The sequence below is a fragment of the Mya arenaria genome, chromosome 11, assembly GCF_026914265.1.
Source record: "Mya arenaria isolate MELC-2E11 chromosome 11, ASM2691426v1".
NCBI classification, from domain to species: Eukaryota; Metazoa; Mollusca; class Bivalvia; order Myida; family Myidae; genus Mya; species Mya arenaria.
This window is the reverse complement of record NC_069132.1, coordinates 25,379,304-25,392,805: the sequence shown is the minus strand read 5'-3', so window position 1 is coordinate 25,392,805 and position 13,502 is coordinate 25,379,304. Positions and strand designations below refer to the sequence as shown.

Here is a 13,502-nt window from a genome sequence, read left to right as displayed (position 1 = left end):
TTCACACATTGCTCATGCGAGGGAGTTATTGTAGTTATATTTTTCAAAATTGATGAACTACAAGCTGTTCTACTGCAAATTAAAGGATATAATAAAATATACAAGGACCACATCATTTTATGACAAATGGAAGGGACGCAACAAGATAGATCAACACTTGCTCAAATTCCAGGTTTTACCTAGGGTGTGACAAAAAGGCAACACTAATATTCATTATAATGGTAATGCTATTTAGAATTGATTTTAGCAAATATTTACCAAAAATCCTTAATGATTGAGGCGATAGCCGAGGTCAATAATGATTTTGCGGTCCTTATGAACTGCATATTTTTTTACAGCTAAGTAAATAACTGTTTTATTACATGATATCGCGTGATATATTATGGCGTCATATGCTAAGCTATTTCGGGTCCTTAAACGGACAGGTCAGCATGGCCTTTTTGAAGTGATTTTCCCAGCGTTTTTTATGGCGTCATATGATAAACTGTTTCCAGTCTATAAAAAGACAGGTCAATATAAGGTTTTATTTTGTCTACAATAATTGTTTTTCGTCAAATCATGGACGTTTTTTATATATCCTGTAATAATTATATATTATTTTATTATTATGTTATATATTCATCAGTGTTTATTATAACCTTGCATGATTATAGCTACACTTATTTCATGCGTGAAATAAATGTGTGAGAATATAACATTAGTGGTCATTCAGTACGGATTTTAATGAGCAATTTGTTTTTAAATAATTTATAAGAAAAAAAAAACTTTAATCATGTTTGTTGAATCTGTATAATTTTTTTAACGATTTAACTAAATTTCGTTTTGCATGACCAATATTTAGATATTATCTTCATATTATAAAAAGTGTTTTCTTTTGTTTTAGCACTGAACACCTTTAATATCTAGGGTTTATTTATGGTTTTCTAAATTTAAAGTGGGTAGCCTGGCGCGATCTGGCGCCGGATTTTTGTTTGAAAACGAAAAATAACTTTCAGCGCGAAATGCATATCAATGCAGGCGCGCAAGCGCCAACTTCTGAATTCCTCAATTTATAAAATGGTGATAATTAAAGAAGTCCAAAACAAATTATTTATTTATGTAACAACGTTTCGGCCATTCGGCCTTTATCAGGTTGTATGTATATAATGAGCAGGAAATGACGTCAACATCAAATGACGTCAACGTTGATAACGTCAAAATATAGCATACATTTTTGCGCAAAATAATGTCTATAGAGATACTATTATACAATAAATTTATAAAACAAATTAATGACTAGTTGGAAATTTGGCACTTGTTTTTATAAACTAATGGAAATTCTACGGATGTGCCTAATTAATAAATAATTAATTGTAAATCTTTTGGACGTTCTTGTTTTATCAAAAATTATTCTCGCCTTCGATGTTATCATAAGAGATAAATATGGATTTTAAGAAACACTGGTTGACTATGGACCCTAGACTTTAAACTGATATTTCCTAGCCGAGAACATACTGACATTGATTGCGTGTCGGTCAATTTTACATACGTCACATGATTTCCCTTTATATTTCTGTTGTTAACAAGCGTCCGATATCAGATGATGTACGAACTATTGAACTATCGGGTGTGTAATCTTTGTCGGACTTCTGTTTGCTGACCGTGTCTGTTATTTCCATCGAATGGCAATATAGTTAAAATGCGCGTGTTTTAATAATGCGCTGGACGTCACGTAAGTTTCTATGATATGCACAATCAATTTCATGCCAATATTAACATCGCTTTTTTATCTGTAGATTCAATGTGCTATAAAAGCTAAGGCCGATGTTGCTGGACTCATTAGTACTGCTGTATTAAGTACACCGCTGTTTTGTGGTATTGAGGTAAGTCATTTATTTCATGAGTAAGGTTTAGTGACATTGTCTTTCAATTGGTGTTTTTTTGTCATAATAGTGAGCCTCAAAACAAATTGTTCCCAATGTTTTCGTTGTGTTACATCTGAGACGTTAGCTGAGAATTATTCATAACATTTATGTCTACAGAAGTTTAATCTTGTGTTGAGTAGATAATTTTCGTGTCTTTAAAAAGTGTTCGGCAAGAGAATGCATAATCTTACCGCTTAACAACCAATTGGATGACCTATAAATATTTAGTTTCCCATCGACATGCACTGCATTCGGCGAAGCAAAATGTTAGTCATCTACAAGGTTTGGTTTTTTGTGAGCATGGTTACAATATCGAATCAAATTACTTTTGAATTCGAGCAATCGGAAAACCTCGGCCATTTTACATAAACAACAATCTCGGGTGTATATGGACGGTTTACAGCGTAAGAATTATTTACCCTTAACTACGCTGCAAATATAGTCCTTCTTCTTTTCTGGCATTTCCTTATGGAACAAGTTGCCATCTTGTATCGCACAGACTAAGAAATTACCTGTTTTTAAATTGCTAGTAAAGAATCTTTTTTTATATAATTTGGCATAATTAGTTATGCTATTAAAAAGTTTTTTTTCCATTTATTTATTCAAAGATTTTCAGTAAAGGAACTATTTTAACTTAACCTCGCATTTTATAAGTAATACATACTGTCATATTCATACTTTAATGTGATAGTTATATATAACTTTCTAAACTATAACTTCATGTTACTAAATTATGTAAAGTGACTGTGAAACAACTACGGCAATATTTATTTTAATGCATAAAGACTAACTTTCAATATATTTGTGCAATTTCGATTACAGCTATATTATTACTTAAATATGCAATGCCTCCCTATGCCATGCCACCAAAACAAAGGACCACAATGGAAATGAGAGTTTTCTCTTTTTTGTGTCATCCTTGGTTCGGTGTGCCTGTCATGGCTATTGATAATATCATGTATGTATAATGTTATTTACTATACATGTTGTTTATTTTAAATGTCCATGTATGTGCATTCCTTACTGAAATAAATCTATCTATCTATCTATATCGTGTAGTAATGTGATGGTCTATATTCACCTCGGTCAATATGATATTCTACCAGTGAATATCAGATTTTATTTAAAGTCAATAGACAATAATTGTATGATAATGACTAAATGGAAATTTGGCGGTTGATTTGGTCAGAAACGTTCTCAATATTTTAATCAAAATCCGTCCAGCGATCCCATTGACGGAGCCATGAGCATAACCACTAAGTTAATGATTCATGGCAATCAGCTTGACAACCCAGAACAAAAGAACATAATATTTAATTGTATAACGATGATACAATGAAAACTACAGAGATTAATATTTGCTCACATTCCAATAACATATGTACTTAGTATGTTAATTTAGTTAATCTAAATTCTCTAATGTTCTTTTTTGTATATTGTGCTTTGAGATTTGCGTTGCTGCAATCAAGGTTGTTGTTTATTTTTTTAATATTTCCATGTTTGATATCTCACATATTCAATGATACAATAATAATAATAGTAACTATTTACATACTTAAAGGTTAACCCAAAAGGAAGATTGCAATTAAAGGATGCAGTTGCTGGCGATATATCAGTTACCCTGACGGTTCCGTTTGCACACCCGCAGGCAGGTTGTTCGTTGGAAGTTTTGCTTTATATACCACCGAAGACAGATCATTGTTCAGTTTCAAAGCTTACTCAATCAAACAGTGGTCCAAGCACCTGCGGTGCACGCTTTGTGAGTTCAGACGCTGTTGGCTCGTATAAAAACATTACAGTTTCATCAGTAGTAGGAGGGAAATCGAGCAAGCTTTCAATGGATTATGTCGTATTTCTTTCTGCACACACTGCATGCAATGACAGAATGAACAATTACAGACTGCAGCCAGTCAGAGTAAGTGTTTATAATAATTAATCATTTTGTATTTATATCATATTTATTAGATATTATTTCTGAACTTCTTAATATGGTGTCTATCATTTTTAATATTAAACTAAATTACAATTTAACTTATAACACCCAAAATAAAAAAGAAATCTGCTGTTTTCACATATCGTTATTAAATATTAATAGTTCTTTCATGTAAAGCGACAAATACACATATTTTTTTATTAAATAACGTCATTGTTATTAAAACTAGTTTACATAACATCTTATTTCGTAACCCGAAAGCCTAAGATGTAAGCATCAGATTAGTTACAGTACATAGCAAGGCAATCACACTTTTCAAATTCGTTTTTGTTTTCATATGATATTTCCACTTTTTTTAATTTTAGCATTCATTTCAAGCAAATCTGGGGCATCTTAATTCTGTTTAATCTGTAAATCTGTTCATTCCCCCATTGTTTTGTTTTAAAATCGTGACTATTTTTTGTATAACACTTAGGTTGAGAGCATAGATGACACAACTCAGCTGAACAATAAACTCTGTTCCGCTCATTCTGATCCGCATATCAAAACGTTTGACAGGGACTGGTAAGTATTTTATATATAGTCAAATGAATATGTTTAAAACGAATGCTTTGCTGTTGAACAATAACCATTCTTTATTAACTAGTTTGTTTCATGCTGCTTTTAGTAAATGGCATTTCTCTGTATGCACCATTCATATATGAACACAATGCGTTTAAAGTGCCCATGTTATGTCTCTTGGCAAAGTCGGATGGGCTCGAGCACGCTAAACTGTCTGGAAAACATTACAAAATGCGTATATCAGTGTAATCAAAAACATCATATTTCAAAATATTAAATATAATGCCGGAAAACGATGTTCCTTCGCGAACAATACGCAACCTCTTCGTTATCGTTATGAACGCTTATATCACCACATCTGCCTCTGCAATCTCTCGTTAATTGTGTTTAAATAAAAACGAATATATTTGGTAGTGTATTATCAATTGCATTTATATGATCGTACTACACTTACTGATACGAAAACATTGGTATGTATTGAAGTTCAACTACAACCACACACGCATTACTAAGATGACTCACTTCCAATACTGTCTCTAATTCACCCTGTACCATAAAAACTGTGCTCGTACTAGCAACGCTCCAATAAAACCCATCACTATATAATTTGCTTTGAACTGTGGGTAAGTATACAAAAGAGTCCATGGTATGGATAAATGCAGCGATAGTGTCCTACGATGTTCGTTTTCTGAATCTGCCAAATGTATGAAACTTTAATAAGTATTTAGGTTCGTTTGCTTATGGTATGATTTTATTAAAACATTTTGGCTAGCTTTGACCAAACAAACGTGTTTTCGTAACAACCCTAATAAGTTCGCGAGTGTTCTTGGCTGGTAAACCACTTCTTGCCAAATTCTCAGCACTTTCCCTTACACTTGATATTTTTAAAACATTTGTGGAAGAAGTAATATTAACCTCTCCAAACACGTTTTATTTATACTTGTCTACCCTGGAATCATATTATCATAAGAGCTTCCTTTAAAACCACTACTGAGTTTACGCTTAGCTGACATGTTTGTTTACATCACAATTGTTCACGTATTGCACAATGATGTTGTTCATACAACCTTATCTGCTGAAAAAGGTTATAAAAGTTATTGAACATTTTTTTTAAATATACTTTGAAGGACTTACGACTTGCATAAACCAGGCTCGTATCTTCTCTACCGAAATACTGAGTATCGGACAGAGGTAAGTTCATTTTTGTAATAATATCAGTTGAATAATATCGTATGATGCATGTATTAAAATTAAAAAAGTTTCTTACCAATAAGAAGAAGTATTCGCTTTCTTGTGTGTCAGCATTCGATCACGTGTTTTTGGTAGCTCTGAAAAGTACAATAATGGTAAAAACATTGAGCTGTTAGAAAATGTGCTCTTGGTATAAGGCTCGAACCTACCTCGACAATTAACACAGACTTATTTCTACAGCTCGCAACTTACTGGGCGAAACGTTTGACTCGACGCATTCTTCAATACTTAAACCATTCCTTTCGATTTAATCAGTTCTGGTTTAAAATACTTATACAATTCATCTACTTAGCCATCTTTAATTACGATAGTGTAAGCTTAATTTATTTCCCTAGGTGCAGATAAAGCTGGACAAATGTCCGACGTATAGTACGTTTGCTTTACACCCATACTGTATACAGGCTCTTGTCGCAAGGGCAGGAAGAGATATTTTTCTTATCAATTATGGGACACATCCTGAAGTAAACTTTAAACAATGTGATGATGGTGTACTGCACAGAAAGATAACAAAGATTGGAAACAAAGATTATAAGGTAATGTTTTTTTTCTGATTAGAATGGTGAACTGCTTATAACTATCTATTATTTTGATTTCTATAATGATTTTTTGTCTTTGTCAGCATTCCTTATTGTGGGTCGGGTTTGTTGAAAATATTTGCGTTAGTAGTGCGATTCAGCGAATGGCTCTAACACGATTGGTTTATTGACATAAGCACATGATGCTACAAAGTTATTATTTTAATTGTATCTAATTGTAAATAAAATACACGTGATATAAATTTCGACAAACAATATTATTATACAATTGGGTTGGGCCACAAGTTATGACAGCATTAGAAAATGGCCCTCCCCTACTTACAAAGATATTCAATACAGGTTTAAATATCCGTCAGTTTAGTATGAGTCTTTGAGGACGAGTGAATATGGTGGCAGATTTCTAGTTTTACGTGTGGATTTGCTCCCCCTACAGCTAGTTTTTTATACTTTTTTCTGCAATTTCGATTCCAAAGCGTATAATAATTATAACAAAAATGTTTTCAGATGCATAACCGGGCAAACATATTTTTGGTGCCAAAACAGCGAGTCTCTTTCACAAAGTTCATTGCTTTGAATGATTTTTCATAATTATAAAGTGTGTGCATCTTGTTTTTAACTGCAAGTGTTATCAAATCTGTCTTCGAGATGATTGAAATCATTAACAGCACCATTGCAATGTGTGAGTTAAAGTTGCAAGATATATTTCAGCGCACCCTTGATCTCACGAACCCATACATGTAACTGTGTACAAGTGCCATTTTGATTCGGCTAGACTGATCCGAATAAGAAACTTTAAATAATATGCTTATTTTTTGAACATGTAGATAATCCTTCCTACTGGCACAAAAATAACAGTGATGCAAAACAGGGGTTCAAATGGCTGGGAAAAATTCATGGAGGTAAACATATATGCCGGTCTTCCAGATGTCGGCAGAACGGACGGTCTTTGTGGGAATTGCAATGGAAACCCAAAAGACGACCCTCAGCATGATTCACAACCAATTTATGCACAGTTTTTCCACATTTCGCAAACAGACCTTCAGAAATATACGTAAGTTAAACTGACTTCAAATTGTCCCTGCTCTTTATTGACTGATGTTTGAATTACATAGGATTCGAAACCGGTTGGCATATAATATACTCTTTTATTGAACGGGTTAATGGGGCTGTACTCCGTATGATGAAATAGCAAAAAAAAGAGAAAATTGACGAAAACTGACATAAAATTTGTATCGATGTGTACAATGCATTGAAACGTACTAACTGAAATACCACATAGTTAACAAATAATTTATCATTCGCAGTATTTTCGTACTTTACCATTAAAAAGACTACTAGGTATGTCTACCTAGTAGAATTCATTCCTTATGCGTGATTGGCTTGGCGATGTTATCACGTGATATTACGCAATTAGGTATATAGCTTAATTATTCCAACTATTTTGGATAAGCCTTCGTAGCATAGTGGATACAACACTGGACTGCAATTATGGCGACATCGGTACGAAACCGGTCTCCGACTCGATTCTTTTTACATTTTGGTATATTTTTTACAATAATGATATCAAAAAATAAAACATTTTATTAAATAATTGTCTTGAGATTCGTTACAGAAAAAAACCTTTTTTGATGCCAATGGTGCACAGTCCCTTTAAGAAAATGTATCAGTAAGCCAGTCATTTTTTATAACGCGGGAAAATTATTTTTAATTTTCCGTGAAATAAATGTTTATTTTGTATATATTATTGTCATATATTTAAAAAAACAACAACACAATATAGTAATTATTTGGTAAATGTCGTACCTTAGAGCTCCTAAGGGCATAAACACCGGCTTGATATAATTTCGTTTTATCATGCTTTTTTATTGATGAAGGGTTTTGATAATACCATCTGTTTTGTTTATTTGAATATGAATATCATACTATTTTGAAGCTTGGAGATCGATAGGAATTCCTACATTTAAAGACGACAAACTATATTTTTTAAAACTGTTATTTATTACAAGACTATCGGTCCCGTTTAGGTTATGACTGTTCTCAGTGGCCAAAGATCATGTTAACATGTTCAGTCAGCTCGAAGCCCTCCAGATTGTTGAAGTTTGTTTTAAGAAATAGATGCCCGTTTAGTATAATCCAGGATGGTCCCCTTTTATAAGAACGTAAAATGATGTGTTTGTCTGAGCTATGCGTTTAACTGACAGTGTTATGATATTGGTAGGTGACTTATTTTACGTGTTGCTTACAGTTCTTATTTTCTGTGTTGCATATACAGTATTTAAATTCATTTCTTGAAAATTTTAATGATGAGAGACTTGTAAGATTTCGCCATTGCGAGAATTTAATATGTGCGTTTACAAGGCTACACATATTTACTATTTTTTAAATGCACTTCAGATTAACAAACACCCCGGAAGATTTGTTCAACACTGCAAATCACAATCGAGTGTATGGATGGGATAATAGGTTTAGATTTTGCGAGTGCGACAAAAACTCCTGGCGGTTTGCAATTATTGGTCAATTGGATAAAACGGAAATCAAATGCAAGGAGGAAGCAACAACTGTTTGTGAAGAAGATAGTCTGAAGTCAACATTTCCTATATGCACCTTAGCAAGAAAGAAAAGATCAGTTGACAGATATAGAAGCGCAAAAACACGCCGTGTGTCAAGCACTGTCGAAACGGTATGATTTACTTTCTTACGCAGTATAAAAAACAATACCGATAATTTAAACTCTTTTAAGCGTTTTTGTAAACGTGTAGACATCTATTGTATATGTGCGGTTTTCGCTTCGATTTTATCATATTTCTAAATACGCGTTTTAACAACTATAAAAGTGCAAACTCGTTTTCATAAACATGTTAGATTTTTTATTGTTTTTCTTTCTGTTTAGACACGAATGATGTCATAATTGATCACCTAGTTCTCTGTTCATACCTTTAACAATCAATTTGTTCTTAGTGCCAGTTAAATCTCAGGAAACATACATACATATTATGAAATTTAAGTTAGTAAAGTGTTTATCGTGGATACTGCCCTATTGCTGCATTTTACAAAGCGATTTTTCAGCAACCATCGCGATTTGAACTTTCCAGAAATTGATAGTCTCTGTAGTAATTTAGTTGCAAAATCCGGCAAAAAACGATATCCACCCTTGTATTAAAAATGTAAATGATTTGTCGTTACTTATTGGTAAAACTTAACAAGGCTTAAATAATCTTATAAAGCAGGCACAACTATAGACATTTCGTTTTTAGAGAGACCACCATATAGTTTTGAGAGAAGCAAACAAGTACAATGAATCCACTGCAAGACAAGAATGTATCAGATTGATGAACACTTCAGTTGTTCAAATGTGTTCAAACCTGAAAGATTTCAACATTTCGTCTTTCATTAACAGTTGTGTTGCCGACACGTTGGTATGTACTTTTCGTTGGTGAACATTTATATATAATTGAACAAAGCATTAGTTGATCGTTTAGTGTAAAACGATCATTTACCTATACCTCATCACTTGCTTTCACTTTATATTACAAATATGACTTCCGTTTTGCCAATGAAAGGGCCGAAAACTAAGTGTTATATCTTTAAAGCGATTTAAAAACGTTTCCGAAGTCAAATAGTTTTCCTATGGAAATTCGAATGCAAAAAAGACATTGTTGAAAATGGAAGTCCCTGTTTGAGACTGTTTATTGACAAGGCTATCAAGGTACGGGCATTCTTATCTTATTGGTGAACATGGAGTATAGCCAGTTCTTTTTCACAAATTACTTTGGACTGTTTTTTTATCGGTTAAGCCTTTTGTGAAAGTATGGTTTATTTAGATTGGTATATGATTGCAATTTAGAAACACTGATAATGTAGAATCACCACCATTGCCAGTAACAAGACGTCGAGGACCCATGCCACTGATATTTGTAACCCAACGATATGATGGGATGATACACAGGGCCTTTCTTGCCTTTGTTTTTTCTAGTTAATTTTAGTTAGACGTATCAACACAACTATTATGAAAGGATAACCATTTATACATGTATATTTTAGATTACTTCTTCGACGGTATGGTCCAAGATTCACTTGGAAGCAATCAAAGGAACATGCATAGAACATGTGCGTTTCAATCAGCCAATACCTCCAGATGTGCTTGCTAATGCTACAGCACCTAGTGATTGGTTTAACGAAACTTTAAATGAAACAGAAACTCAAAACAGCACCACTTTTGCACCGATGCTGTCTCCCAAGTCGACTCCATCTCCGTATGTTGCTTTGTTTACACCAGAGTTATTGAAAGATATAGAAGACATTGCTTGTCCCGGTGATTGTAATGGTCATGGAATATGCGACAAAGGTAACTTCACGCCTTTCTCAATGCATATGTGATTTATTTCAAATTGGCTTTATAGTGTATGTACAATGATACGTATTAAATACTGTATTGAAAATAGTGTGACACACAGACTTTATTATGATATTTTATTGAGAATACGAATATACAAATATATTGAAGATGTTATGCGATGGGCAGAAACATCCCAAAACATGGATTATTTTTTTTGGAGAGGATTACATACCTATACTTTAACATCAGACCATTTCTACGAGACGGTTTTTGCTAGCTATTCAAGAGTCAGAGCTACTTTGACCATAACTGAATACAGCCATTAGATGGAACGTAACCACGTAATCAATATCTTGTTTAAATGGGGCAGCTTTTAAGGGTTAATACCATCCCGTTATCCTTGGTAATGAACTTCGAATATGTGGTACCTACAGCTTGCTTATACAGTTAAGAAATTCACAAGAAAAGAAAGTCCTCCACGTCAAAATTAAACTTACTGCAAAATACGTCTACGCCAAAAATTTATTACAGGACAATGCGTTTGTCAAGATGGATACTATGATATCGACTGCGGACAAGATATACGGCAACCACCACGTATTGAAGGAATACCGGATTTAGGTGTTTGCGATTTGAATATGAGAGAATGCGGTGTAACATCAGTGTTCGGCAGAAATTTTATTGAATCGTCAACTCTTTCATGCAAGCTGGTGCCTTTCGAAGTACGCTTTATTATGTTTATATTCTATTTTACATTAACGCCAGTTTTTCCTTTGCTGCTGGTTTACGTTCAATTGATAAAATATGTTATCATCATCGTTCTTCTTGTACTAATACTTCTCAATACCAATCCCATGCATTGTCATGATTTATAAGTTATGAACGCATTTCGAACTTCCAAAAAGGGTAATGCAATTACTTTACTTTTAAACGTTTAAGGTACACGCGCTGGAGGTAGTTATTCGGGATCCTTTAATTGTTCCTGGAGAAATTGAAACCATTGTTGAGATAAGTTGTAATTTACCAAAAGCACGAGAAAGGCGTTCCGTTACGGAAGGGGTCAATGCGCCGATCGCTAGAGGATACAACGTATCAGTCAGCAACGACGGTAGTGCTTTTAGTGAAGAGGACTTGCTTGTTATATATGACGCTACTTGTGTTAGTTGCACGACTGTTAACGGGGTTGTCAAATGTTCCAAGGAGGTACGCATTATTTTCTTTAGTTCATATGTATGCGAAGTAAATATCACTCAGGTCGTATCGTTCTAGTTTGAACAGTTCACACATGTTACAATATATAAATAAGTTACATATCGTTTTCCATGGAATATTCGATATGGTTTATTACATAATAAGTCATCTTCCATTGTTTAAATGATTTTGAACATACTTCTATAAAACTACCTACGTATGTCCCACATGGAATTATAGTGATTATTCACAATTAATTTACCGTGCCAATGTGGATAAAGAATGTGTATAACTGCAGTTTAGATTTGTGAAAATTAGCTAAAAATGTATGGTTTCATCTGGTAATATATTTTCAGAGCGGGTTTTGCATGGAAAATGGAATTTGTTTCAAGCAGGGTCAGTCAACTAACTGTTTAACGTGCACAGTTGATAACGGAGACTCATCCTGGTCTCCAAGTACAGGTAATTGTATACGATTATAAGTTAGAATTTCATTTAATACAGGGACAAACCAAACACCCATTTTACATGACCATGTTTAAAGACTCGAGGATCAAATCTAACCATTCACATGAAAAGATTAGTGTTTTACGTAATTGACAATTACGATGACCATGCAATTTATTTCCTAGTAAATTTCAAGGGCATAATGTTACCTTATAGGCAAATTCAATATTGTAGTTCTATTGATAAATAGGTGAATGATAAATAATACTACTGCTTTTATTTCAACAGAATGCGCCGACCCATATTCGGAGCCAGCCAAGAAACTATGGATAATTGGTGCTGCCGTTGGACCAATTGTTGGCGCCACTATTGTGGCACTGGCAATATACTGCTACAATAAGTAATATATCAATTATTTGAGGTTTACAAAATTTATTAATTTCACAAATATATTGTTATTTATCTTAAATGGTATGTCTTTTGGGAATAGGATCTAAACATAGCTGTTCTTGAAAACCACAAATAGTTATATTGATGACCCTTTATATAACAGTGTATTTGTTTATTTCAGAAAAAGAAGCCAGTTCAGACGTAAAAAACTTGGGTCCATTAATCCTTTGAATGACACTGAAGTTGCATCAGTACAGCAAAGCAAGACATAGATCGTGTTTATCATTCCACTAAATGAATTGAATCAGAAAGAAAACACTATAAAATATTAGAAAGTTAAATATATATACAGTGTTAATGACGAGGATAAATGACTGGCAATTCTGTAACTTTCTCCAAAGTTGTATATGCAGTTTAAGTTTTTGAGTCACAACCAAATGTATCATGTACAAATGAGATCGTTCACAAAAAGACAAAAATACTTTATATTGTAAAATGTTTCTAATACATTAAATAAACTTATGTATTGTGTTTTTGTTGGAGGTTTTGGTGAAATCACTTACCAGTTGATCATACCAGTAACGTATGATTATGTAAACTATTTTATTTCTTATGTATCTTCATTAACATTTGACTGTATCACGATGTATTATTATTTAGTTCGTGAAAATTAGAAGTAAAGAAACACTATTTTATTCATGGTGTTAAATCTGACTACGGTTCACAGTAAAACATGGTTTTCTCGAAGGTGTTGTTATCCGTTTTTAAGACTCGAACGTCATAAAATGAAGCAATTGTGTAAAAACAATACCATCAAATATAAACGTACGTCCAGATAACGTTTTTTAACTTTTTTTAAATTTTGGTATTTTTAGGCGAGTGTACGTGTAATATGGAACCAAAAATTGATACATTTATCTGTTTTTATATTGCATTTACTTCAAATTATTATG

General features: G+C 33.2%; 1 protein-coding gene across 1 annotated transcript; it reads left to right on the top strand.

Annotated features, from left to right (window-relative positions):
- Positions 1 to 1,780: 1,780 nt before the first annotated feature.
- On the top strand, positions 1,781 to 13,296 carry LOC128207536 (uncharacterized). The gene is made up of 14 exons (XM_052910514.1): positions 1,781 to 1,862; positions 3,466 to 3,819; positions 4,313 to 4,401; positions 5,526 to 5,589; positions 5,985 to 6,182; positions 7,010 to 7,236; positions 8,580 to 8,865; positions 9,440 to 9,601; positions 10,227 to 10,530; positions 11,053 to 11,243; positions 11,461 to 11,724; positions 12,069 to 12,174; positions 12,448 to 12,559; positions 12,731 to 13,296. The coding sequence occupies exons 2-14, from the start codon at positions 3,742 to 3,744 to the stop codon at positions 12,819 to 12,821; spliced, it is 2,172 nt and encodes a 723-aa protein (XP_052766474.1). The 5' UTR covers positions 1,781 to 1,862; positions 3,466 to 3,741; the 3' UTR covers positions 12,822 to 13,296.
- Positions 13,297 to 13,502: the final 206 nt, after the last annotated feature.